The sequence below is a fragment of the Halichoeres trimaculatus genome, unplaced genomic scaffold (assembly GCF_033239565.1).
Source record: "Halichoeres trimaculatus isolate MK-OKI-2021-1 unplaced genomic scaffold, fHalTri1.1 fHalTri1_scaffold_12, whole genome shotgun sequence".
Lineage (NCBI taxonomy): Eukaryota > Metazoa > Chordata > Actinopteri > Labriformes > Labridae > Halichoeres > Halichoeres trimaculatus.
Genome location: NW_027437190.1, coordinates 33,747,326 through 33,774,429, shown reverse-complemented (window position 1 = coordinate 33,774,429; position 27,104 = coordinate 33,747,326). Strand labels below are relative to the sequence as shown.

The 27,104-nt window shown below is 39.8% G+C and overlaps 1 protein-coding gene across 1 annotated transcript in view; it reads left to right on the top strand.

The window, feature by feature from the left end:
• Positions 1–27,104, top strand: part of atg5 (ATG5 autophagy related 5 homolog (S. cerevisiae)) — a 49,229-nt gene that overhangs the window by 7,913 nt on the left and 14,212 nt on the right. Inside the window, exons 6-7 of the mRNA XM_074683524.1 lie at positions 1,579–1,673; positions 22,494–22,611. Coding sequence (XP_074539625.1) covers positions 1,579–1,673; positions 22,494–22,611 — 213 coding nt within the window. The remainder of the gene's footprint in view (positions 1–1,578; positions 1,674–22,493; positions 22,612–27,104) is intronic.

Genomic DNA, 27,104 nt, shown 5'->3' with positions numbered 1-27,104 from the left:
GAATATGTGTGTGTATGTATATATAAATATATATATATATATATATATATATATATATATATATATATATATATATAGTTTTCTTTTTTAAGTAACTTCAACAAACACTCTTGGTCAGCTTTAAAGAAGATAGTATTTATGTATTTTGTTCATCATCAGGGCTCTTTTTTATATTAAAGTTGTATGTTTTAATCTTCTAACATTGTACGGACTAATAAATTATATATGCTCATGTGGATCTCAAAACTGTATGATATATACAGTTATTTTGTATTCTCTTGTATGTCAATCACAGCGTGCCTTCTATTTTTTTCATATACTATTTTTAAGTCTTTATTTTGTCCCTCTGGGGCCCCTGTTGTAACTTTCCATTATTTTCAGCTCAGTAAATCTCTGTTTCTCTCTCTGGTGTTTAGTTAAAGTCTTCTCTCCTCCTTCAGTCTCTGCTCTGGCTCCTGTCTCTTTAAGAACTGATGTTAAAGTCCTTGTTCTTGTTTTTAAAGCTCTACATGGCCTTTATGCTGCAGCTCCATCAATGAGGTTCTAGAATGTTCAACTTCAAGGACAGAGAGCTTTCTGTCTTTGTGATGTCACAACGACACATTTTTAATTCCAATCCCAGTTATAAAGCATTACACAGTTAAACACACTTTACATAGGTACAACAAGCATGCAGTGCAGTTTTTTTTGTGTGCATTTTGTCTGTTGCAGTTCTCTTCTTTTGATTCAAAGCTTCTGTAGAGGAGACTCGAAAGAAGCTGATGGGAAAGTGTACCGTCAGTTTTTAATCTGAAACAGAGAGTAAGGGTGGCATCATGAAAAAAACAAAACACATGCAAATGAGTGGTGAAGTAAATCAAACCAAGGCCTGAACACTGGCGTTTCTTCACTGTTATTTAGCCAGTAACTGCATCGTCATGAAACTGTCAAAGCCGTGCGCGCTGCACCGAAAACGTTTCAGGGAAATTTGCATAAAAGCCACAAAATTTCAGCTGCATACCCGTCCCCCACTTTCCCATGAAACTAGAAGGAGGAGAGATTTCACATGTGAAGACAGAAAAACAAAACAGACTCTGAGCGTGGAGGCTGAGTTGAAAAATAATCCTGTGGATGTTTTTTTAAAGTTCAAGGCAACTGCTTTCAAAGTTTGCACGGCATTTAAAAAAACGATGCTATCCAAAGACTAATCGATAAAAAGGAGTCGTTACAAATGAAAGTGCGAGCTGAAACCAAAACTTTCGCATCCAAAAGTGACCAGAAACAGAGACAGAGAAGGACGGCCTCGTACTTTCATCCGGCAGAAAGAAAACAGAAGGTTTTCAGGAGGTTTGTGTGAAAGTGAGAGGTGAGACGAATCGGAGGGTATGAAACCTGAAGTTTCTTAAAGTCTTAACTGCAGATATGACTCCCCAAAGTGATGCCAAAACACACTGAGGGATTCAGAGGATGGTTTGGAAATGTCAAAATATTAAAAGCCACCCAGAAGTGATGCTCTAAGCTCTTTAAATCTTTATTTTTAATATTTATATTCAGGTAAACAACCAACAGGACATCTCATGTTCGTTTCTTGTTTTACAGATAAGTTCGACCAGTTCTGGGCCATGAACAGGAAGTTGATGGAGTATTCCACTGAGGAGGGAGGCTTCAGATACATCCCCTTCAGGATATACCAGGTAACATACACCTACACACATGCAGACACTGCTTTATCTACCTTCATTCGACTGCGAGTCTTGAGAGTGAAGCTGAAGTACCTTAGTCAGACCAGCAGATGTCACCAGATGACTGTGTTCAGGGTCACCTTAGAGCTGCTGCTCTCTACAGGTGACTCAGTTTGCTCTGTGTGAGCAGGTAAAGATGGAGGAAACTCATCTTCTTCTTTTCTTATGATGAAAACATGTAGTTTGATTTTTCCCTTTTTGTTTTTGCCACCACCTGTCTCTCAAACACCCGGTCATGAAAAATACTGATTACTGAAACCCTTGGAAGTCGGAGGTTGAAATCAACTGCCATGCTCAGAAAACTCTTTACAGACATTTTTCATCTAAATAAACCCAAACTATTAAATTTTGTTTCGTTTTATAACCCGTGCGTGTTTAAGTTTTGGGGAAAAAAGCTCCCAAGTTGTAGTTGAGTCCTCGAGGGTCATTTTTAACATTGCAGCGGTAGGACATTTTCCATCACACCTGTCGCTTTGAAGCTTGCTGTGCCCTACCTGTTGATTTTTTTGTTTTGAAAGCTGTTAAATAGTTAGAGGAGAAGCTATCCTACATTTTGATGTATGAGTCATGTATGTGGAGTGAAGTTAGTGAGCTCAGGAGCAAAATATTTGAGCCATGAGTCAGAGGGAGCTTGAACTGATCTGTGACATCATCGACAGAAGCTGCCGCAGTACACACAAAACTTCATTTTGTTTGAACAGTAACTCCTCTGAAACTGTAAAAGATATTGAAGAGAGAATTTACAGATATATAGCTGAAAGATTTGTGAATTTTTCAACTCAAAAATGAAGTCTGTAGGTGGAAGTATGATGAACTTTTAGCATCTCCAAGTTGATACTGTTTGAGGCAAAGTGCTGAAGCCACTCATCTGTTTCCATTTTAAGAATTTATTCAAAAGTCATAAAAAAATCAAAAAGTGCAAGGGGTTAGAAATGTAAAAAGTTAAAACATAAATAGTTAATGTTTATCATTTTAAGAGTTGAACAACAATTGCATAGAATTTAAAAGTAGGACTGAGATTCAGTCTAAATTGCATTTCATCAATATTTTCAGATTTGGGGAATTTTAGTTTTCTTTCCAAACACCAGTCCATGTTAAAAAGTTGAAATTGATGATAGTGATGTCTACAGACAACATCAGGGGCCATATTTTCCCCAAAAACTGCACATCACATGTGAGTCAGTTTTTAGGATTCAGGGGATCTGACATCACGTTACTAGGTAGTCAAAGAAAAACATTTTCCCCCCTGCTGGTGAAAAGCAGTAACATTTTCCCAACCCAGCTTACAAACAGAGACTAGAACTAAGGATTTAAATCTAAAAAAAAAAAAGTAATTAAAAAATGGTAAAATATAAAAATTCTGGTGCTTGCGTGAATACATTTTTTTCTCACTTTATTCTTGTAAATTTGACTTTTTATGTATGCTAATGAGATAAATCTCGTAAAATTATGCTTTTACTATTGTAAATTAATTGAATTTATGTAACGAATAATTATCTTCTTTTTTTTTTGCGGCCCTAATCCTTTTGACCAGAATCTAAATAAAATTGCAGTTCAGTAAAGCTGAAAAATGCATAAAAATGAAATAAAATGAAAGCTGCAAGCAGCATTGGATGGATCCTCACTCTGTCGCCTGTCCCTCAAGGTGCTTTCACCTCCACTGTCAAGTTTACATCCCTTTATAATGTGTGTGTGGGAAAAATACCATTTCCCGCCTTAAGTGAGTCACATGACCAGCTGCACGGAACTCGTAATTAGTGTGTGACATCATCACCAACTGCTGCTCTCTCAGGATTGAAATTCTTTGAGTGAAAGTTTTGGAAACAACTCCTCATAGATGCCACAGTTTCGACCAAATCTCATTAAAGTTAAGATATTTTGGTAGGAAATTTCGTCAGAAATCCATTCATGTCATTTTTAAAACTGTACCACTTTTACTTTCTTGTCAAGACACCCAAATTCGGCAGCTTGTCGTGGAGCTGGATCTATATCACACCAGTCATTCTAATGGAGAGAACTGAGAGGGCTTCTCTGGGGCTCACTGACTTTGAGAAGTCTCCATTCGAAAACCGTTTGAGAAACAACAAAGTCCTGCAGAGCTTTTGTAAAGCAGGGTCCGCTCTGTCATGTGAGCAAATTTCAAGCCGATACCAATTATGGCCTTGGAGGAGATCATTTGTGAAAAAGGCCTAAAATTGTGCATCTCAATGACATATACATTTGATGTTGGTTTAATCTCACTATGACATTCCTACTGCCATTAAGAGTCATTTTAGGGTGCCTAGGTGGCGCTAGAAAGCAAATTCTGATCTGTTGGGGGTCAGTTTTGATATCATATTCATTTTCTTGCTGATTCTGGGGTGTATGCTGATTTTGTTGAGTTTTTGAGCACGCTTAGAGGTCAAATTAGGGCTCAAACCACAGATAAAATAATACTAAGAAGAGGAAACGAACAGATGGAAAACAATACTGCCTTCTCCCTTCGTGCCAGGACCCTAGGACCCATTAATCAATCCATTTAATTTTCTGGGGGGGGGGTTTGGACTCTGTTTTTCCATATTTTTGAACTCTGGGGGGAAGCCAGGGAGCGTCATTTAAACTGTGATATTCTTTAGAAAGTAAGTGCTGAATTAAAATCCCAGCTTCACCCTCTTTTTCCTGTAATCTTAAAAAATCAGGAGGGTAAATTTCAAACCTTTTATTCATCGATTGCTCGTAAAATCCCACATTTATAGCCGTGCCCTTTTGCACTCTGATGAAGTGGTCCGTCTGCAAATCCTGGAGGAAAGAACAACAATGAACTCCACCAGCCGACGTGCGTCTTTGCCAAAGGATGTTCATCATTTCTCGTACATTTGATACCTGTGACTCCCCCTACTTTCTGCGTAATTCCCTGAAAGTGGCGTGTGAACTACCGGGCCGGGCCGGGCCTCAGGGTTCACTGTGGGGATCAGGAGGCGGTCGCAGACGCGGCACGGCCTCAGGTCGGGTGTTTCCGTCGAGCTCCATCCTGACTCAGGTGAAATTCCCTTTTTTGAGAGCAGAAAAAAGAGGAGATGAATAAGCGGCTGGAAAACATTAGCATGCTGCGCGCCAGACAGTGGGTGAAACCCTCCACGCTTTCAGTCATGTGTTGGGGGTTTCTGAGCTGATCAGGATTCGAGAACTGGATTCAAGTGTTTGCTCTTTTTTAAGGTCTCTAACTCCGCTGGATACCAAAGAGTCTGAATCCAAATGTTGAAAACATCTGGATGTTTGTAACAGGAAACATGTTGACAGTCTCTTGATGTTAAAACACGGCAAACAGACAACGCCGCGGCCTGTCAGGACAAGTTTGGAGACACCGTGAAGGAAAGTGAAGCAGAAGATGTGTGAAGTGACAAAGACCAATCTTCTCCTCGTCAGCGTTTTTTCCGTCCACTTTCCAGCTCTGACTGTGGGTGATTTCCCACCCTGATGATTTATTTTTGACATCTTCTCTGAGAGCTCCACATATGGCTGCGTTTACACTCTGCAGAACAAAGAGGGCGGGGCCTCAGCTGTCAATCACTGCTTGTTTTGCATCCAGAAAGCTCTTAATGCTTTTGTTTTTACTTTCACATCTCCAGCCCGTAAATAAACAGATTCACACTTCAACAAAAGCATTCTTCCTCTGGGCTGTAAAACATAACGCTTTAAAGTGGCCGGCTCAAACATGCAGTCTGCCCAACGCGTCCCGCCCTCTCTGACCTGCACTTGTTGTAGCTGTGAAAACTGGATGGAAGAAACCCAGACTGTTTTTTTTTTTCGCGGCCGAATTGAAAGTTTCCACGGTCGTTTATGAGCTGGGTTGGTTTCACGAGTACTGGAGCATCAAAGCTTGTCGTACAAAATGAGCATCATTCCTGAAAAGTCTGGATTGTTGTGGACATGCTTGGTTTTTATCATACAAACCGCTGGATATTTACCACCAAAGACGGCCCAGAGAGGAATAGAAGAGGGTGGGAGCTAAATCAGTTCATGATGAGCTTAAAAATACTCATATGGCAGATTTCTGCAGAAACTTTCGCTGTTAAAAAGCACTCTGAGTGTCTGGCTTCAACATGTCAAATCAAACGGTGTCTGTCCCTGAACATATCACATGTTTGGGTTTGGATCAGAAAACTCGCACAGGAGAAATCTTATTGGAGAGCTGAGTAAAAGTGAGAATATGTTTGGTTTGACTTTGAAACAACATGTTGCTGCAAATAATCCAGTGAAGGTGGATTAAATTAATATTATTACCTTGAAATTCAGAGCATAGGATGCAACTTACAACTGTTTGGTATTAAAAGTGATGTTAGGCTTAGTCTATGTTTGACACTTTTGGAGGTCTGAGTGGCTTTGTGCGGATGAATGACGTCATTTTAGCAACCTCGTGCCCTCGTGCTGTCTTTTTCAAGTGAAAAATTACCACATTGGAGCTCCTAGCGTTTGAGGCAGGGGTGGCATAATGGGTGGGCCCAAGGGTCCCAGGCCCACCCACTTTTCAACAGACCCACCTTAAACTTTTCTTTTCTTTTCTTTTCTTTTCTTTTCTTTTCTTTAAATTAAATTAAATTAAATTAAATTAAATTAAATTAAATTAAATTATTTTAAATTTGATTTAATTTAATTTAATTTAATTTAGAAACATTTCATTTAATAACATTAATCTTACCATGCTCTTTTTTATCCACTAGAAAAATAAAGAAAATTAAATTAAATTTAATTTAATTTAATTCAATAATATTTATTTAATTTAATTAAATAACATTTAATTTTCTTTATTTTTATAGTGGATAAAAAAGAGCATGGTAAGATTCTGTCACTTCATGTTTGTTTTGTTAGCGTTAGATGCTCTGTTATTCTAAAATGAACAATGTTTTTTAGCCTGTTGGAAAAAAGTTATGAAAAATAACTACAATTCTTCAATATTTCTGATTTTTGCGGTTTTTAGTTTGCTTTTTTTAACACTTGACCACGTGTAAAAGGTGAAGGATGATGTTCACAGACTATATCAAGAGCCATTTTTACCCACAAAATGCTCACCATGTGAGCCAGTTTCCGGATTTCCGGATTTATTCTTCTATTATTTATGAATGGTGTGATGTTCAGGTCTGTTTGTAGGTCTTTAAAGTGTTGGGGGAATATCTAAAGTTCAGATGTATTTAACTTTCCTGGTTCTGGGACACCTTGGGAAACAAGTTTTGCGCTCAGCTGCAATATCTTTTTTGGACTTTATCGAAAAACGCTTCCACAGGGATGACATCACTCCTTTGCTTGCTACGTTGTTAGCGCCTTAGAACACGTTGTTGGCTTTGCATGCTGTGTAGAAGACCTGGAGTGGAGTCTGGAATGGACTGCTTGTATCTGAGATTTTTGATTCAGGCTGACAAAAGACAGTCTAACATTGACAATTAACAAGATTACAGCAGCAAACAAAATTAAATTTATAAAGAATGATATAAGGAAAAAAATGTACAGAACAGTTTGATTACAAAGATGAACAACCAAAATACAATCAACAAGCGGTTGTGAACAGATGTTGTGTTCATGTTTTAGAGATGTCGTCTAGTTGCCAGATCATTCATTTTGTTACAGCGGTTATTTCCAAACCAAGAGGAAAAAATGAGCCGAGGCTATTTTTAAACTAACGTATTTGTAAATGTCTTGAATTCTTCAAAATCTTAGACGCAGCCGGTGTTTGTTGCTCAGGATAAACTCGTGTTTTCTGACTCAGAGTTGTTGCGAAGAGACCAAAGATTGGACAACAGAGCGAAGTCATTACGATAAAAATAAGATTTGATTGAGCAGATGGAAACGGGTGAAGAAATGTGGAGAACAAAGACGCTCAGAAGTTTCTGTGGTGACTTATAGGAGACCTGCTTACAGGGGAAACATCCCCCCTCCCACACACACACACACACACACACACACACACGCTGGCAGTCAGAGTCCTTCAAAGGCCGATTGTGGTCTTTAGTGTAAATAACATGTGCTGTGTTTGATGCAGACAGAATTAATGACAACACTCAGTCCAAATAACAGAGGGCTCGTTTCCGTCTGGGCTGCTGTCCTCATGGAGACAAAGACACCTCGTGGGCATGGGCGACACATTTCTCTGTCTGTGTGAGTGTGTTTCAGTGTGTGTGTGTGCTGTAAACACTTTGACCTCTTTTCTTCTTCTGATATAAATCATCCTTTATTGAACTTTTCCTTCTTCTCGTTTTTTTTTGTTGCTGTAGTGTTTCCTCCTCTCGTCGTTTTGTGGCCGGCTCCCCGTCAGTCGTCTGTCTCTTCTGAAGCTCCTGTTTGGGTTTTTTCCCTCCAGTTGTCTGTCTTTGTCATCTAAATTGCTTCCACTTTGGCTCGTTTCATTCTCTTGCGTGTTTGTGCACATTGCCCTCGCCGCGCCCTCGGCTCTGGCAGGCTGCGGGACTTGTTTGGCTCCCCGTGCATCCTCCAGAGGTGACGACGCTCTGTGATTCAAAGCGCCGGAGGGGGACCGAGCGTCTCGCTGCGCGGAAAGTGAAAATTACTATCCTTCTTCTTCCTCTTCTTCTTCTTTTAAAGACCGCTTACATTGTTGCAGCACAGGTACTCGTCTCTGTTCCTGCGCCGTGACTAAGCGCTGACTCACCAACCCCCCGATGTCAGAGCGGGCGCTCCTCCTCCTCCGGCCGCTCTGTGTTGTGGTGCTGAGGAAGCTGCGTGCTTGTTTACTGCCTGGCAGATATCTTGTAATGGCTGTCTGAGATGAGGGGGAGGTGGTGACTACACAGACAATTACAAAACACGGGAATGCTGCAAACCGCTCACGCCAGAGGCAACAGGTGACATATCTGCAGCGCCGGGGAAACACGCGCTGACGCCTTTACAGTAATCGCTCCTGCTTGATCCGTGACTGAGGCTGGAAAAGCTTTTAGTAATCAGGCCATCACTGCCAAGAAGCCCAACAGGTTTTTAGGATTCCTGTGATGTGGTTTTGGCAAACTCAGCTCATCTCTACACAATAACAGCGTCAAACAGAGTTTACCTGATAATTAAACTGTGTTAAATCAAAGTGTCAGCTCCTCTGAGCCATGAAACAAACATTTCATCCATCTTACTTTCAGTCCTGGCTTTTTCTGAGGGTTTTCAAAGCCTTAAGCCTTTATTTTGAAAGGACAGGAAGTGTGGAGATGATATGAGATTGTACTTGTACATGAGGTCCCTTGTCTTGCAACCCCAAAAGTTGGTCGTTTGGTTATTGATCGCTCCACTTTGTGAATTACAGCTGACGTGTGAAGCAGACATTTTGCAGGATATTTTACTTGTCGGCCATTTTGACGGACAGGGTCGTAAAATTTCGGTCATAATGAACAATGATTCCTCAATTTAAAAAATCGATGATGAGACCTAGGGGTGTCCCATTTCATACTGTCTGCGATAATACTGGTATCATTTTTTTTGACGTTATAAATTTGTAATTTCATGATATTTGCAGTGCAGAGACGCAATTTATTTATTTTATTTATTTTATTTTATTTATTTATTTAAATTAGGAAAATGCATATTAATCAACATATCGGCAAAAGCTTCAATGTAAATATGCCAGAGTTAGCACAATAGCTAATTTACATCTGCAGTCCTAAGGCAGGTAAGGACAGTTAACATTGACACACACAAGAGAAACAGAACATACACACAGATATACACACACACATAGTACAGGGTTCCCGCGGATCCTTGAAAAGTCTTAAAAGGCATTGAATTCCTAACTCTAAAAATAAGGCCTGAATTGGCATTAAAAAGTCTTAAATCCAAATTTCAAAAGTCTTAAAAAATTGAACACATTGGTAAGATTTATGTTAGTTTGGAGTAAAAAAAATATTAAGTAACATTTATCTATTTTTCTAAATAATTTCCTGAATTACTCTCGTGGCAACATCGTGAAATCACAATAGCGGAACTAACAAAACAGTGATGTGGTTGCACCAGGAACTTTTAAAGCAGACGCATGTCTTGGTTCTACCTAGGGTGCCTGGGGATAGAAAAAAATTAGGAAAAATTGGCAAAAGAAAATCCAAAAGTGGCTTAGGAAAATTGAGAATTAAATTTGACGGTGAATTTCAAAAACCATGTAGAAATTCAAAAAATGGTTGTGACAGTGGCCAAAAAGATGAATGGGGGCAAAATAGGCATAAAGTTGTAAAAATGGGGTTAAAAAAAGGTAAAAAGTGATGTTTTATGTAAAATAAACATTGGGTTAAAATTGCCTCTAACCCAGGTAATTCATGTGGTGTTTTTGTTAGTTTTGTTTGTTTCAATTGTGGTTCGTTGTTGACTTGTTTTTAAATTTGATTTCCAACGTCATTAAAAAAGTCTGAAAAAGTCTTAAATTTAACTTGCCTTGAGCTGTAGGAACCCTGTATTAAATCATTCTCACAAAGTTTGAGAGTCCCCAAAATATTAGAAAAAAAGAAAACAAAACGGAATAAGGATGAGTTAGTGTGAACATTTTTTGGTTGGTTTTTAACCAATATTTCAGAGCTGTTTTAAAGGCTGAGTAGGTGCCACAGTTCCTGACGTGGGCTGGCAGTGTGTTCCAAGTTAGTGAGCCTCTACTTGACCCCACCAATTGGCCAAATTTAGTCCTACGCCGTTGTATGTACAGTCTTCTCTTGTCAATGCTCTGGTATTTACTCCATCACTAGTTTTTTTACCTATAAAATCCCTTAAGGGAGGAGGAGCAAGTCCATTTAAAACTTTAAAAATAAGGCAAGCATCCATAAATATTTCATAACTTTCAAAATCCAAAATGTTATACTTACTTAGGATGTTACAGTAATGACAATGACGAATAGCGCTCCCTGCTGCCTAAAAAACAGTATTGGCTGAGAGTGAAACTAGCACAGCAGCATCAACTTCATCCTCACATGAGGATTTAGAGCCTAAAAGAGGAGCTACCTCAGTGATGTGGAGGTGGTTTGACTGACCGAGGATCAGACATGCAGCAAATGTGCCGGAGAACCATTACTGCGAAGGGTGGCAACACCACCGAAGCATGTTCCACCCCCTAAAGCTGAAACACACGGCCCAATAAAACCAGGCTATGAAGACACGCGAAGAGGACGCTAAAGCTACATTTTTATTGGTGTAATTTTTTGCCTCTACGACAGACATGTGGTCAAGCCAAACGTCTGAACCAAACGTCTGAACCCCATATCAGCCTTACCCTGAATTCACACATAAAGTGTTAGCGCCGCACAGCGCACTTTCGCAGATTTTTGGCGCAAACCAATTCGTACTGGGTGCGTCTCTGCAGCACAGCGCAGGGCAGTGCCAATAGCAGCTGGATACCCGAGATCACAAGATCACAGGAGAACCACATGACTAGCAATTCGACTTGGACTTTGACATCAATGACTCAGAACTTGACTCGGACTTCGGTCTAATGACTTGCAAATACTTTTGCTCTATTAAGAGAGAGTGTGCTGAATAAAACATGCTCCCATTCAAAGTATTCAACTTACTGGACGGTAATTCTGTCATTTCAGGACAACAAATTTTACCACAGAATTTTCCTAATTGAAAGCATCTATCAACAATCAATCAGATTTGAGAACAAACAACGAGGGTGTGGATTTCGATTCTGTGAGCGCAAGACTGTTCAAGAGCGGCAGTTACCCACACTGGGATGTTAAAGAGAATAAGTTAATCCGTGTTCTCAAATTACGAGGCTGCAAAGGTTTGGACTTGAATAGAATAGAATAGAATAGAAAATACTTTATTTATCCCGAGGGGAAATTCAGGAGTCACCGCAGCATTTAAGAAAACAAAAGTAAGAAAGAGTATAGAAAGTGCAAAAATGTCCATAAGAAATTAGATGACGACAGCCCGTCCACCACTCTCCAGCCCAGCCAGTCTCCACCTCCACAGGGTCCAGGACTGAGCCTCCCAGAAGTCTGTTCAGTCTCTGTCTCCTTGATCCTGTCTGCTCACAGCAGGCGAAGCTCCTCCAATGTGGCGCCGGCGTCCGATGTCAGCTCCGTCAGCCACGTCTGTGAACAGCACGATGCCGCTGGGTTAGCACAGCTAGCTTGTCCGTCCCCCAGGGCTAGATCCCACGTTCCCAACAACGATGGATGGAAGGACAGGTCCACGTCGTCACCTCCCAGCTCACATCCGAGAACCAGCACGTCGTCCTCGCCTCCTCCTCCTCAGCTCGAGGGAAATCATCAAGCCCTACACTAGTTAGCATTGACATGCTACAGGCTGCTAACAGCTAATTTTGCATGTAAACAATGCAGCCATGGTTACATGTAGGATCTCCAGACAAACACAGGAGAAAAGTAGTAAAAAATACAGCCGAAGCCACAAAAGGTTTGGTGTCCGTGACCGACAATGAACCATACAAAGTGATGATCCACTCCAAATACAAAGATTACGAAAAAGAGACAAAAAAATTACAAGAAACGGACAAAGACGAGAGAGCTGCTGCAACAGGCAGCTACTTGGGTAGCGCCTAGCAACGGAGGCATGTGACTTAGACTCGAGTCAGGCTCGTCACAATTTTGTTGACTCTGGACTTGGGACTTGACAGTATTATCAAAGACTTGCAACCCGACTTGTACTTTAACATCAATGACTCGGACTTGCAGGTCTTTTCGGGACTTGCGACTTGGGATTAAAGACTTGTGACTTACGGGAGACTTGCAAAGCAACAACTTGCTCTCACCTCTGGTTAATACCGATGAGCAAAAGACAGGTCACATGGAACGGGTGAAGATTTGCTGATATTATTGTCACTCTAGAGGTAAGATGAACTGAAAACTCAGCTGAGGCCATACCTGGGCAGGTGCAAGAAACAGGGAAGGTTGTATTCATGCCTGCGTGCTCACTGATTTTCATGTTTTTGCTGCTTATTTAAGAAATAGTTTAACATTTGGAGTGAAAAATGCTGAGTAGGAGGTTGACTTATGTTCTTTTGGAGTTCTCCAGGTTGCAAAATCTGTTTTTTCAGATCCAAGATCTTGGAAAAAACACGTCAACTGGCTGTGTTTTTTTGGTCGGAAGGTGTATTTTGTTGCACAATGGAGGCAGAAATCTGGTTCAGATTTCCAAAGAAATCCAAAAAGCATGTCAGATATGTGAACAATGAAGCAAAAGAAAGGAGTGGATCGACTTTAAACAGGATCATGACCTGCAGAGGGCTGTAAATATGTCTATAAGACTAAGATTAAAGGTGTCTGCCTCTCGTGCAACACTTGACTCATAAATAATTTAGGAATCAATTCTGTGTCTCATGATGGAGTTTCTCCTCCACAGGTGTGAATTTCAAGCTCTGCGAAGACGAGGACTGCTAAAAATGAGGCTGGAATTTTAATTTAGGAATGGATGGTCTCAGAGTTCAGTGGAAACGCTTTCTCTCACCCTCACGGAAACTCCTTCTGACTGACGCCTCCGTCCCCCTCCGTGCATTGTCCGGCCGTCATTAGGCAGATTGAATCCCCTCCACCAATTAGACGACGTCTTGAGTTGCTTTGCTCTTTTCACTCAGCGAGAGCGAGCCAGCTCTTTTCACCTGGATCCTAATGACACCGCTCTCATTGTGGAGCCATGTGCTGCTGTGCCAGCTAAGGTGTCAGGCCAGCTGAAAAGAAAGTGTCTTCATCCAAGCAATATCACGCTCCTCTCCCCGGGGATCGATGGCTGCTTCTTTGTGTGCCGAGCGGCTCAATAATTCATGACGGGCTCTTTAAAAATGCATCGAAGTAGCTGTCACTTAGCGCACTCTCCCTGCTTTGGCTCATGCCGGTGATCCTGCACGAAACGCCGGGCTTCCTGTCAGTGACTCAGTCTTTCTGTGTAACCCGAGCAAGGGTTTCACGCCTCCGTCGCCACCTTCCTCTTGCTGCTTCGCGCCTGGCTGTGTGGTGTGTAGTTACCACTCGGGTACTCGATCCCCGTCCGCGCAGGTTTCCTTTTCACAGCTCCATGATTAGGTCCTATTGTGTGTCCCAGGCTCCGTTTGACACCTCAGCTTGGGTATCTCCCTGCACTACATACACCGTGGTCAGGCTTTAATATCCTGCTCTCACCCATCGGACAAACTGTTTCCAGAGTTTTCATCAGAATGATTGATTGTTATCAGACTTAGGGTTGAATTACTCAAGAGACTTCATTCTGCTCAATCAAATCCTAATGTTTACTCTACGACGTACAAAGCTCTACTGTCAGATTTTAAGTGTAGAACCAAGAAGTTTTGTTTTGAGTAATTTATCAAAGAAGGTTTTAATTTTACAGAGAATTAGATCAAAGTTTTGGTATTTTCTTGTCATGTTTTAATGACAAAAATGCTGGAAGTCCAATCTAGACATTGCGCTAGATCGAGACCTATTAGATAAGGGTTGTACACCGTCTGGCCAAAAAAAAAGTTGCCACCTCGATTAACCAAGCAAATAGGTACGAGTCTCCTATTGGATAATTACTGCATGGGCAATTATCTTTCAGCTAGCAACAAGTTATTTAACTTGGTGCAATGGGCTTCTTCTCGTTTCTTACACAGCAATGTGGAAAGACACATCCCGTGGTTGTAGAAAAGATGTTAGTCTGTTTGAGAAGGGTCAAATCATTGGCATGCATCAAGCAGAGAAAATGACTAAGGAGGTTGTAGAAAAGACTAAAATTAGGTCAAGAACTGTCCAACGCATTATTAAAAGCTGGAAGGATAGTGGGGACCCATCGTCTTCCAGGAAGAAATGTGACCAGGACAAAATTCTAAATGATGGTGTTTGGCGATCACTCAAACGTTTGGTGAAATCAAATGGAAGTAAACCAACAGTACCAACTGGGCTTTGTCTAATAGTGAAAGTAAGAGCATTTCCACACACACAATGCGAAGGGAGCTCAAGGGATTGGGGCTGAACAGCTGTGTAGCTTTAAGAAAACCACTAATCAGTCAGGCTAACTGGAAAAAAAATGGTTCAGTTTGCTAGGGGGCATAAAGATTGGACTCTGGAGCAATGGAAGAAGGTCATGTGGTCTGATGGGTCCAGATTGACCATGTTCTAGAGAGATGGGCCATCAGACTGGCGTCTGTTTTATAGTCAGCGTTTTAAATTCTGGAAACATGTCACCCAGTTAAGTCATGAACAGTCGTCGCAACTCTTAAAAAGACAAGTTTCGCAATCCTGCCGGGACCCACTTCACTTGGTTCACTTGGAGGAAATCCTGGACCATGCAGTCCGGATATACTAGAGAGGCCGCCTTGGAGTCGTATCGGTCATAGATGCATCCCAACACATCAACTCTTTAGATCTCAAGCACGCTGTCCGCAACAACCCGTGACAACAACATACGTCAACATAAAAACATCATTGTGATAATTTACTTGCCATTATGCTATTGGCTTGATATCAGTCGACCACTTACAGCCGTGCAATAAGATATACAGTACGCCGTTAAATTCTACTTATGAACACGTCTTCATGGCGTTCAGCCCACTTCTACTTACTTAACACTAAAGTGTTTGAACATCTCTGAACCTTGTGTGTCAGATGCTGAAAGGTGTCCAGTGATTGGCGCCCTGAGGACACGGTTCATCAGGTAACCAGAACACCTGAATATTTAACTCCTCTCTGGGCTGATAGGGAGACTCTTTGACTTTTCTACAGAACAAACTGACACACCAGGCTCAGGTTCAAAGTTTGGGGCCTGACATGAAACATTTCTGGTGCACTGAGTAATGATCACCCCCGCTGAATGAATGAGTGAGTGTCCCAATAACCCTAAGACTTTATTTCCCCCTGAAGGTATTTTTAGCCTTCGTGATACATCGAGCAAACTCTCAGCATCACTTTTACTGCAGAATTCCTGTGAGCTGACTGATAACAAAGGCTGACAGGAAATAACTTCATCTATCCCAAAGGTTGCGTGGGTAGTTTTCAGAGCATGTGATCCAAGTGGAGGATCAGGAACTTCCTCTTCTCACTCACAAAGCTTCTCTTTCAGATTCTCTGGGACACATGTTGGCCTTAGCTTCACCCAGATTCAACCCTGACCCATTGAAAGACTCAGCGCTAAAGGTTTAGCATAGCTTTGGGGCGTCTCAGTGCAGGTTGCCCACCTTCTGAGACCTTGCTCTGGTTAGGTGTTGTGGTCTGGGTACATCCAAGCTCCTCATGTTGCATTCATGAACAAGAGTTTTATTTAAAGCTGGAACTGTATTACTACATGGTTTACGTTTACTGTTGGAACCATTTTTGGCTTTTATTTTGAAGGCTTGGTTTGCAGTCTTGTTATTGGGAACAGCAATACCAAAACAAAACACCACACCGGACAGAATGAGTGCCCCATTTTTCGTATTCACTTTGAAACCATACCTAAGACTTCTGTGCGTCCTTTATGTTAGCATTGCTGTTAACCAATACATCCACAAGGGGGGGCAGCCTAGGGTCAAACGTTTGTGGCAACAACAAACTTAAAAAGAAACATGGCCACTGAATGAGGTATTGTTGTTCCACCATTGTTATTTCTTCATCGTGTCTCACTAAAACTAAGCATCAGGTAGTAACAGCAGCACTGCCCCTACAGTTTCCGGTGGTAATGCTTTGTTTGGCCTGTATCTGTAAGCTTTATGAGAACGAGCAGAAATATGGACGAAATAAAAGCAGAGCATGACGGTGCTGTCTGTATCCAATTGAGAATAAATGGGCCTTTAGTATTTGTTTATTTTCTGTTTTCTGTAGTGAAGTGCAAACTTCAAAATAAAAGCCCACTCCCCCAATGAAGCAAAAAGAATAGCCTGTCCTTATGCACTTGAATAATCTTGCCTTTCTTTTCACGGACATTTACGGATGTACCAACACGTTTTAAATCTCTACACGGCCTTTATGCTTCAGCTCCATCAATGAGGTTCTAGAATGTTCAACACAAGGACAGAGAGCTTTCTGTCTTTGTGATGTCACTACATTCCGGAACTCTCTGAGCTCTCAGAGCATTTTTAAAGGCAACTTAAGACCATTAACTCTTTTATTAGCTCAGACTACATTATGATAATCACTGTTTAAACAACATTTATTTTACGTTTTCTATTTATATTTCTACACTTGTGCTTATTTTACTCTTTATTTTGTCTTTATATTCTATCATGTTTGATACGTGAGTTTCAAAGACCTTTTTTTCTCATCAACAAGATAAATAGTTTTCTTAAAAACCTGTCAAAAAAAATAAATAAATCAATTTTTAAAAATGTTTCCTGCCCCATTGAGGATTATAATTCCACTACTGGCAGCTGAAGTTGTATTTTACCCCTTTTAAAAATGGCTGTTGAAATCATTCAAATCACTGCTAATTTTCAAGAAGTTGAGGTATGAATAACACCTAAACTTATTTGTTGATATTGGTATTCTATGCATCAAAAGAAAGCTAATCTACTAAAAAGAATATCAAAAGAGCTGTAAAAACCAACCAGTTTGTCAAATATGATACAAAAAAGACATCTTTAACAAGAATATAGCACTATTTATTTATTAAGTGAATTTTGTTAAATGGATTATTAAAAATCTCAGTTCCAAAATAGTCGTTCAGGCTTTAAAGGGTTAAGGTCTGATGCTATTTTTAGTACAAAGTGTTTTGTTTACAGATACAGTCAGGGATTTCTACAACACATAAATATGTAGAGATTTGGAAAACTGCACACGCTCAGTCTGAACATCCAGCTTTAGTACTTTGTACCCATGTTTACAATATGGGGACGCAGGAGACCACCAGGAGGAGCGATCAAACACTTAAAGTCTTCTCAAAGTTTTATGAGACTGTGCTGGAGGTATTCCTGCCGGCTCCTCTATGAGCCTCTGTGACACCCTTCTCCGATAGATGCTTACATTTTTGAGTCCACTTGTCGGTTTACTAGATCTTTGTCTGGTGTCTGGCGGTAATTTCCCACCCTGTTTCCCGTACCTCTCCCTCCTGGAATGCTGTGGCTGCAGGGCTGCTGATCAGAGCTGAACACTCATGAGGATGTTTTCTGCAAACGTCACCTTTGATTAGCCATCCCATAACGACTTAGTCAGTTTACATTAAAGGCATTTGGTGGTCATTCTTACCCAGGGGGATTTGCATCACAGTCAGCAGCAGGAGGAGCTTCAGTGTCTTGATTACTAACATGATAAGGAGGAAACAGTGGGAGGGTTGGAGGTCAGGACTGCATCATCAGCGTGGTGTGGCTGTGAGAGGATGGTCGGAGTGCAGAGGCTGATTTCAGGATGATTATAGTCCCCTCACAGGTTTTGAGATGTCACATTGGCACAGTTTGTATTGCCAGTCTCATAGAGGGGAAAATACTTAAGCGACCTCAACAACATCTACAATGTGCAGTTTCTGTGCATCTGTGTAGCTTTTTACAGAAATACCTGGTTTTGGCAGTGTCATGTCATGTGCAAATCACCTGGACTCACACAGCCCACCTCTCCAGCATTATAAAGCAGGTAGGGATGGGTTCTGAATTAGGTACTTTCATGGGTTTGCTTAAAATCAAACAGTACCATGTTTTGGTACCTAAACGCGTCCTTGTGACTGGGAGGGAGTGGTAGAGTAGGCGACTTTCCATGCTGAACATGAGCACAGAATTGCAAGTTTATACACTGAGAAATAAATATGTTTTAATGAAATCTTTGAGATTTTATAGGTATTACCACATAAACACACAAAGTACCAAAATTGTACCTTGCATTCGTACCGTAACATTACAAATGTAAAAGGTACCCATCCCTCAAAGCCAGAGACCTAACCCCATTACCCCAACCTTTATACTGGTTTAATCACCTCAGGGTCTTCGAGAAAGAAACAGATCTAACATTTTCTGTATGCACAGTTTTTGATCAAATTGAACTATTTTATTTATACAATGATGTATGAAATATGCATATGTTAATAGGTTTGGAAGGCATCACTGTTTAACAACCCCTCACTTCTCTTTGGTTGCATAATAACGATGTAACAGTGGATGAGAGATGTTAAGAGGTGGCGTCAGGGAGCGAAAGTTTGGCTAAGTACAATCAGGTGGCGCCCCATGTACAGAGGCAACAGTCCTTGTAAGGCTACTTGAAGGATTGATACCTGGTACAATATTGCACATGTCATTAGGGATGTCCCAATATTAAATTTTCACTTCCAATACGATACCGATACTGCAGCATTGAGTATTGGCCGATACCGATATTAATCCGATATATCAGCATTAAACATGCATACTTTTATTACTTATTCTGTAGTATATCTGTCATGTTAGAAAAGGCTTGATTAAGTGATATTATTCAAACAAAGAACTATAGTCAGTAACAGTAGGTATGAGGAAAAACTGACCCATTTATTATTAACCAATGGGTAACAGAAACTGCTTATATCTGAGTGCTTATATCAGAGATGCATTTCGACCGATACCAATACTTGTTTTTTTGCTGATATCGGACTGATATTGGATATCAATATCTGACTGGGACACTTCTACATGTCATTCCCTTCTTTTGTCCAACATTTCCTGTCCAAGACCCCGTTTCCACCAAGTGGTTCAGCTTGGTTCGTCTTGGTATGGTACACATTTTGTGGCATTTTCTTTTAATAAAACTGGGGTAGGTCCCCGAACTACCAACCTGTACCATCCCACTTTTTGGTACCCTTCTGTTGGGGTCCCATTCATACCAATCTGACCCACAAAAGGTGGAGCTAGAAACACTGCGGTCCGTTGTTTTACAAAGAAAACAAATTGCTGGATGCCTTCCATTGAAGCTCTTTGTTTCTGGTCGTGTTTTTCTTCTTCATTGGATTTATTAATGGGGTATCTGATGCAGCTATTGGCATCCAGCTTACACGCTGCCTACCAAGAAGGGCACTGTTGGCTGTGGTAACACAAACAAGATCAGGCTTTACAGATCCAACCTAAACCAAACTGTACTGATCCGTTTCGAACCGTTTGATGGAAACGGGGCTAAATGGAAACATAAAAGCCCAAACCAGTCTTAATCTAACTCTCCACACAAGTATCAAACAAGAGATGTGAGTCCCTGATCGTTCCCATCAGTACTCAGTTGTGGGTTGGGTTTCGCCCAACAGAGATTTGTTTAACTTAACATCTGCAAGTCAAGGCTGATAGGTTTTTAATTTTCCCCCAAGGGTCTCAACTGTGGTGCAATTCCACCTGATTACATTAAAAAGACATGTTTCCAAAAGTCAGTGCGTCACCGGTTTTCAAGCAACCAAAACAGGTGTTTTTACACAGGTTTAAACCCTGACATTATCACCTCCTGACCTCTAAACCCGGATCTCTGACCTCTACATGGTTCTCATGAGAAAAAGGGATTTTTCTGCGCAAACAACATCAAACTTGTCTTTACTCATCTTTTCCCTGTATCTGAGCTGTGCGAGGAGGCCGGTCGAGTTTCTGAATGCGGTCAGAAGTTGACTGTCCTGCCAGGAACGCACTTAAGCAGCTGCTAATGCCTTTCAGACTGATCAGTAAAACATGTCCATAGCATCTGTAACAGCTGAAACATCTGTCCACATGTTCCCAAATATTACTTTCTGAGCAGTTGGCTCATCAAAGCAACACATTCCCAGCTCAGACCAGTAAGCATTTGCAGCATTCGCGTGCGTAGTGCTGTGGATTTCCCCGGCTGGTTAAAAGGCACATCACCTAGAAAATTTCCCAGATTGTGAAGACGGAAGATACGTCGAATTCACAGGATGCTTTGACTGGTTCTCCATTAATTCTTCTAATTGATGTCACATGTCTGACGACTCTTAAATCACTCTTTGACTTCACAGTGACTGAGTTTTTTTAATCAAGTCTGAATCATGAATTTCCTTAGTGTGTAGCAGTTTTATGGCCCTAACTCGAGGTACAGAAGCATCAGAAGCAAAGACAGGCGTAACATGACTTCAAAATACCGCAAACCTCTCAGGTGGTTGAAGCGGAGGGTTTGATTTACTTCTGAAGACCTCACATCCTGCCAACTGTGCACGTTGGTTTCCTGTTCCCATGATTGAGATCTTCCTCTTACAGAGCAGAGTCAGGCGGCACAACCAAACCTTTGTTGGCAGATCAGAAAGTGACGTATCTGCAAAGACAGTTTACAGTTTCAGTTATACCCGGTTTGTTTTGTTACGCTGGTGTATTTCTACTCTTGAGAAAGTGTGCTAGTTTTGACTAGCTCATATTAGTAAAATAAGCCCTTTTTGGTACTGAGGTATTGACTGACCTAGGAAATGTGACATGAACCAGCTAATCTTTTGTTTGTGGTCTACCTGTGTCTGACAACACACAGTATTTTTATAACACAACAACTACACAAAATCATTCCCCAACAGAGAAAATACTTCTGGATCAATGGATGTCCACATTCAACTAATCTCCCTTTAAGGCCCCCCCAGGCTGCCCCTGTACCTTCTGAAACCAAACCTTAGCTGACATTGACATCCTGTTTTCAGAACTACCACTAATCCACCTCGTAACACGCTGATGCTTCCGTTTGTTTGTTTTTGAGCACTTTTTTCTTGTTGGAAAGGACAAGTGCAGAAATGTAGAGAAAAGATAAGATTAAAAATGACTCCAGATTATGAAAGTAAGTGTCTTTAGTTTTCTTTAAGAACACTCAGAGAGCTCAGAGTTCTGGAATGTTGTGACATCACCAGGGCAGGAAGTTCTCTGTGCTTAATGATGAACATTCTAGAACAGGGGTCTGCAACTTTTACCTCCATGAGAGCCATGTACTTAATCTTAACAATAAAGACAAAAGTGCATACAATTCTATACATAATGAAAATCTATAGAATAATTATATAAACCAGATTATTTTTTGTATTTATGAAATTATACCTGTGTTGTCTTGGTTTTTCACTTATCAAAAAAAAAATAAAAAATCCAAATAATCAAAAAAATGAAAAGAAAAAAATTGTAATGTCATTAATTTCATAAATTTGTAAAAAAAAAAAAATAAAAAAAAATAAAAAAAATAGACATTTCAAAAAGTTCCAAGTTTAAAAAAAATGAAATTTTAAAAAGTGAAGAAATTTGCAAAAAAATACAAAATAATGAAAAAAAACAATAATTTGCACAAATTTTCTGAAATTGAAAAACCTTTGAAATTCAAAAATTAGCAAAATCCTCAGAATATTGGATTTGTTTTCTAAATTTGACAAAAAGCCAAGAAATTGTAATTCAGAAAATTAGCAAAAACTCCAAAAGGACTTTAAAGCCTTATTGCTTGGAATGACAAAAAAAGTTGCCTATGGAACAAGAGAAAAGTTGTTTCATGACATTATTCCAGTTTCAAGCAATTTTTTTTTCTTGTTCCATTGGCAGTTTTTTTCATTTCAGCTTGTTACAAGACATTCAGACCTGATTTTTGTCTTTAAATAACTGGAAAAGGACATTTTCGTAGACTGGTCAGTTGAAGGTGGCTCATGTCAAATACAATTAGACATAATTTATTAAATTAATTAAGTATAACCAAATTTTTACTTAAATTTAGACAAAAACACTTGATAAGATTTCTTTTTTTTCAGTTTAAGATTTCTACAACATATAAATATGTAGAGGTTTAAGATGGGAAAGCACAATACTCACTCTTTAAACTTGGCTTGCAGAAAGCCTGATCTTTGGATACTACTTTGCTTTTTAAACTAGTTGAATATATTTGATCTTTGTTTTTCTTTCAAACCAGCCTCATAAACTTTATTCGAAGGCCTCAGGCTCACTTTGATCACTCCTCTCCTCTTGGTTCATTTCAGACGACGAGCGACCGACCGTTCATCCAGAAACTGTTTCGTCCGGTTTCAGCTGAAGGAAACATGCACACACTTGGGGACCTGCTAAAAGAGATGTACCCTACAGCTTTACCAAATGAAGGTAAGTCTACAGATAAGAGACTTTTAGTTGCTCCAGAATCTATTTTTTATTAAATATTTGCTAAAGGTAGTCAGAAACATGCCAAAATCTGAGGGTAAAATGTTTGTGTTTTTTGGTTTCCTTATCAAAAACAAAGCCTGAGAGTTTCTGCAAATCAGAAAGAGGAAAAAAAAAACTCTGCAGGTTTCTTTTATTGACACAGCCACACCAAGCATGTCAGAGATCTGCTGTCTCAGATAAAACACCCACAGATGTAGACGCTCTGAGAGCTGGATGACAAACTGTGAACAGAGATGCGTAGGTAGAAGTTATAGAGAGGAGTATTAGAGGGGAGTGCAGATCTACTACAGATATGACAAACAGAAAACCCTGAATGAAAGACTTTATCTTCTCTCATCATAAAAACCTCTAAAAGAGCATTAATAGATGATTTTTTTTGTGTATTATCATTTCATGGTTTGAATTTTGATATTGAAGAAGATCAGAAGCCTCTCCAACCACAAAACCTCAAAACACTCAAAGTCCCAGAGTCCGAATCAGCAGAATATGAAACAACACATCTGTGCTGACCTGTAAACAGTCAACAAGCTCCTCTTATTGTGCATGTGGAGAGCAGGTTTAGTGTACGAGCTGCGTGTGCACTCGTGGCACTCGGTGGCAGCTGTGTCGGAGGTGTGGTGATAATAAAAAAAAAAGATGAGAGCAGAGAAAGAGGCTCAGCAGCAGTCTAAACAGGCTCTGTGTGCAAAGGGGAAGTAGATAAGGAGACAATAGAGAGTTAGGACAGAGGACCCGCAGGAGACTCACCTGCACGGAGGAGACGGAGCCATTAACAACCCCCCTGATGCCTCCACCCTCCCCTCTGCCGTCTGTCTGCCACTTTAACTCCCATTCACTCTCATTTTATCAACATCACACACTTCCTGCTGCTCACACCCAGCACCTGAAAACTTATTGAGATTATACTGAAAGATCTGACACGACTCTTAATTTTCCATTATTCGATCCAACTCGTATTCTAGTATTACATTGTTTTTATGCATTGGATGAAATGGACCTCCTTCTCTCTGGTCACCTGCTGAGCATGTGCAGACAGCAGAGTAATAAGGTGATGAAAACAAAAATCAACAACACACAGTCATCATTCAGCTAACAGCTGCATTAGCTCGGCATGTAAACAAACAGCAGATCCTGCATTGAATTAAATTTTCAACACCTCTCTGTAAGTCTAAGTCATGTTGAGTCAAAATGCAAGTTAAAAACAGTTTCCACATCAATTATAAATAATTAGACAACTAAACACTGATAACCATGTTACACAGGCACTCAGGTTAGCTAGCTAGCTAGAAGCTCTTCTAGCTCTCAAACCACTAGGTGGCAACAAAGAAATACCAGCAAACACAATTTTGTAGAAATTCTTTATGGAGTTTATTTCTGACTCAGTTACAACCCCCTTAGCAAATCACCAGAGTTGCATTCTGAAGTTTGTAAAACTTAAAGAGCATGTATTCTGCTATCCCATAAATTAAACATGGATTAAAAAAAATCAAACCTCTACATGTTCATATACTGTAGAAAACACTGAAACTGATCAAAAGACTCTTTTCTAAAAACATCTCCAGATCTTCACAAGAGTTTAACAAGATGTTGGCAAGGCGGGCCTCAAACACTAAGGTCACTGAGGTTGATTGAGTAGGGATCTTTATGAAGACAATAGAAGTCTTTCAGAAAGAGGCTGAAAAAGGGTTTTCTAAAAAACCAGGGAGAGAAAATTACGGATTTTATGGAGCTGTAAATCATGTAAAAATACTTTTTAAAGAAGGACAGGACCCTCTCTTTAAATGCTTTAAGGACAAGTGCAGAAATGTAAATGAAAGATAAGATTTAAAAAATGACTACAGATGAAAAAGCCAAGGGTCTTTAGTTTCCTTTAAAAACAGAGAGCTCAGAGAGTTCTGGAATGTTGTGACATCATCAGGGCAGAAAGCTCTCTGTCCTTGATGATGAACATTCTAGAACAGGGGTCTGCAACCTTTACTTACATAAGACCCATTCTGTCTTTACAGTAAAGACAAAAAGCGTATAAAATTCTATACATAACAAAAATCTTAAGAATAATTGTCTTAATAATATTTTTTTTGAATTTTTGAAATTGTTCATGAGATGTCTCGGTTTTTGATTTATAAAAAAAAAATACTGCGCAAATACTCAAAAAATAAAAAGAAAAATTTAAAATGTCATTAATTTCTTAAATTTGCATTTTTTTCAAGGAGTTACAAATTTTAAAAAAAGAAATTTAAAAGGGTGCAGATTTCAAAAATTTGCCAAAATTTTATACATTTGCAAAAAAAAGTAATTCTAAAATTTTGCTAAATCTTCAAAAAAATGTAAGAATTACAAAATGTTGTTAATATTGCAACCTTCACTTCCGTAGAAGCCATTCTGTCTTTACAGTAAAAACAAAAAAGAATATAAAATTCTATACATAATAAAAATCTAGTGAATCATTATTTTAGCAAGAGCTGTTTTTTTGTGTTTCCGAAATTTTACATTTGATGTCTTGGTTTTTTATTTATCAGAAAGAAAAAATGCGCAAAAACTCAAAAAAGAAAAAGAAAAAATTTGGTAGTGCCAATGATTTCTTAAATTTTTGTTTTTTTTTTCAATAAATTGCAAATTTAAAAAAGGGAAATTTAAAAGAGTGCAGATTCCAAAAAATGTGAAATTTAAAAAAATTTACCAGATTTCATAAATTTGAAAAAAAAAAAAAAAAAATTTGCTTAATTTTCAAAAAATTTAACAATTTCAAAAATGTGCTAATTAAAAAAATCAAAATAACTTGAAAAACTTCAGAAATTAAAAACATTTAAGACCCAAACATGAGCAATATCCTCAAAATATTTTGATTGTTTTTTTAAACTTGACAAAATGCCCAAAAAATGTAATTCAGAAAATTAGCAAAAACTCCAAAAGGACTTGCAAAATTCTTTAAAAAAATTTGAAGCCTTATTGTGAGAGTTGTTGCATATTTAGTTCAATAAAATGTCAATGCATGATATTTCTCTTGTCAATCTGTGTAGTCATCAATACCCTCTGTTGGAAAAAATAAAAATTCTTTATTTCAATATTATTTTTTAAAGCTACAAGGAGCCACTGCAAAGGAGTCAAAGAGCTGCATGAGGCTCCGGAGCTGCAGGTTGAAGACCCTTGGTCTAGAACGTCATTGATGAAACATATTACCCTCTCTTTAAATACTTAGGTCATTTATTAAAGCTTTATTGAAGCTATAACTGAAGTTAAGCTCGTTTGTGGTTTGCTCTTACTGATTAATAAAAAGAAATCATCTCTGGGGAAGCATCATTAGCCGCTCTTTATTAACATGTTCCCTCAGACTTTAACAACTGCTCCTAACACCGGCCAACTCCATCTTAGTTTATAGTTCCAGTCTGAGTGAATTACAAGCATCAGCTGATCAACAACAGCTGCCTCCTTCAGTCTTTTATTGAACCTTTATTTCTCCTCTCCTCAGTAGCTTCGCTGTCTTCTCTGAAATTTGCGTGACTGTGAGGTGGAGACAGAGATATCCTCTTCCTCTTTCTTCCTCCTTTCTTCCCTTCTAGTTTCCTGATCTCCTCTTTGATCCTCTATCTCAGGTGAAGTCTTCCACATCTTCCCCCGTCTGCCGCAGACGTCTTTCATGTCTTTGACGTTAAATCTCTGCCCTCCTCCCTCCCGCTGGAGTCTGCCTGATCAAGGTGAAAGTGGTCCTTTTGTGTCCCGTCGTTTGTTTGGTTTTTAGCTCTTCCTCGGCTTGTAGATGAGTCGAGTGATAGCCGGAGATTATGGCGGCGTGTTTGGATTAGAGAGGCCGGGACGTGTGCTGGGCGGGGCGGCGGTGGATGTATTGTTGAGGAGTTCAGAGGATCTTTCTTCTTTTTTCTTCCTTACGTTTAACAAAAAGAGACGCTCCACTCCAGCTCCTTGTGATCTCTTAACATCAAATATTTCTCTCCTCCCGTCCCCCGTCTGTTATGTCTGGAGGAGGATTTGGTGTTGACCCCTGTGGGACCCAGAAACCAAACAAATGAGGGTGGCTTGAATTAGACAAGCCGACGAACGGGGATTCCCAAAAACACTGGATGTGTGTGTTTTGCCGTGAGGCTGTTGTTCCCCACGGGCTGCGGGAAAGAAACTCAAAACATGATGTTACAGAAAGCAGCGGTCAGCTGTGACGTCTGTTCGAGCTGCATCACTCTGTGTTTTCTGACCAGGTGTGTTATTGAGCAAGTTTTCTGGCGGGAGTGGAGCTGAGGTCTTGTTGCTGCCCACACATGACACACATGTGCTGACAGACCTTTTCTTGTAAGCAAAGTTTGTTTTCCTTTCAGGTTTTAATCAGAGGTGGGCCTGATCAAAAAAAAAAAAAAAAACCTGTGTTGGATTTTGTAATCAGAGGAAACCCCCCGCCCCGTCCTCTCAGCCCCTCCTTCAGC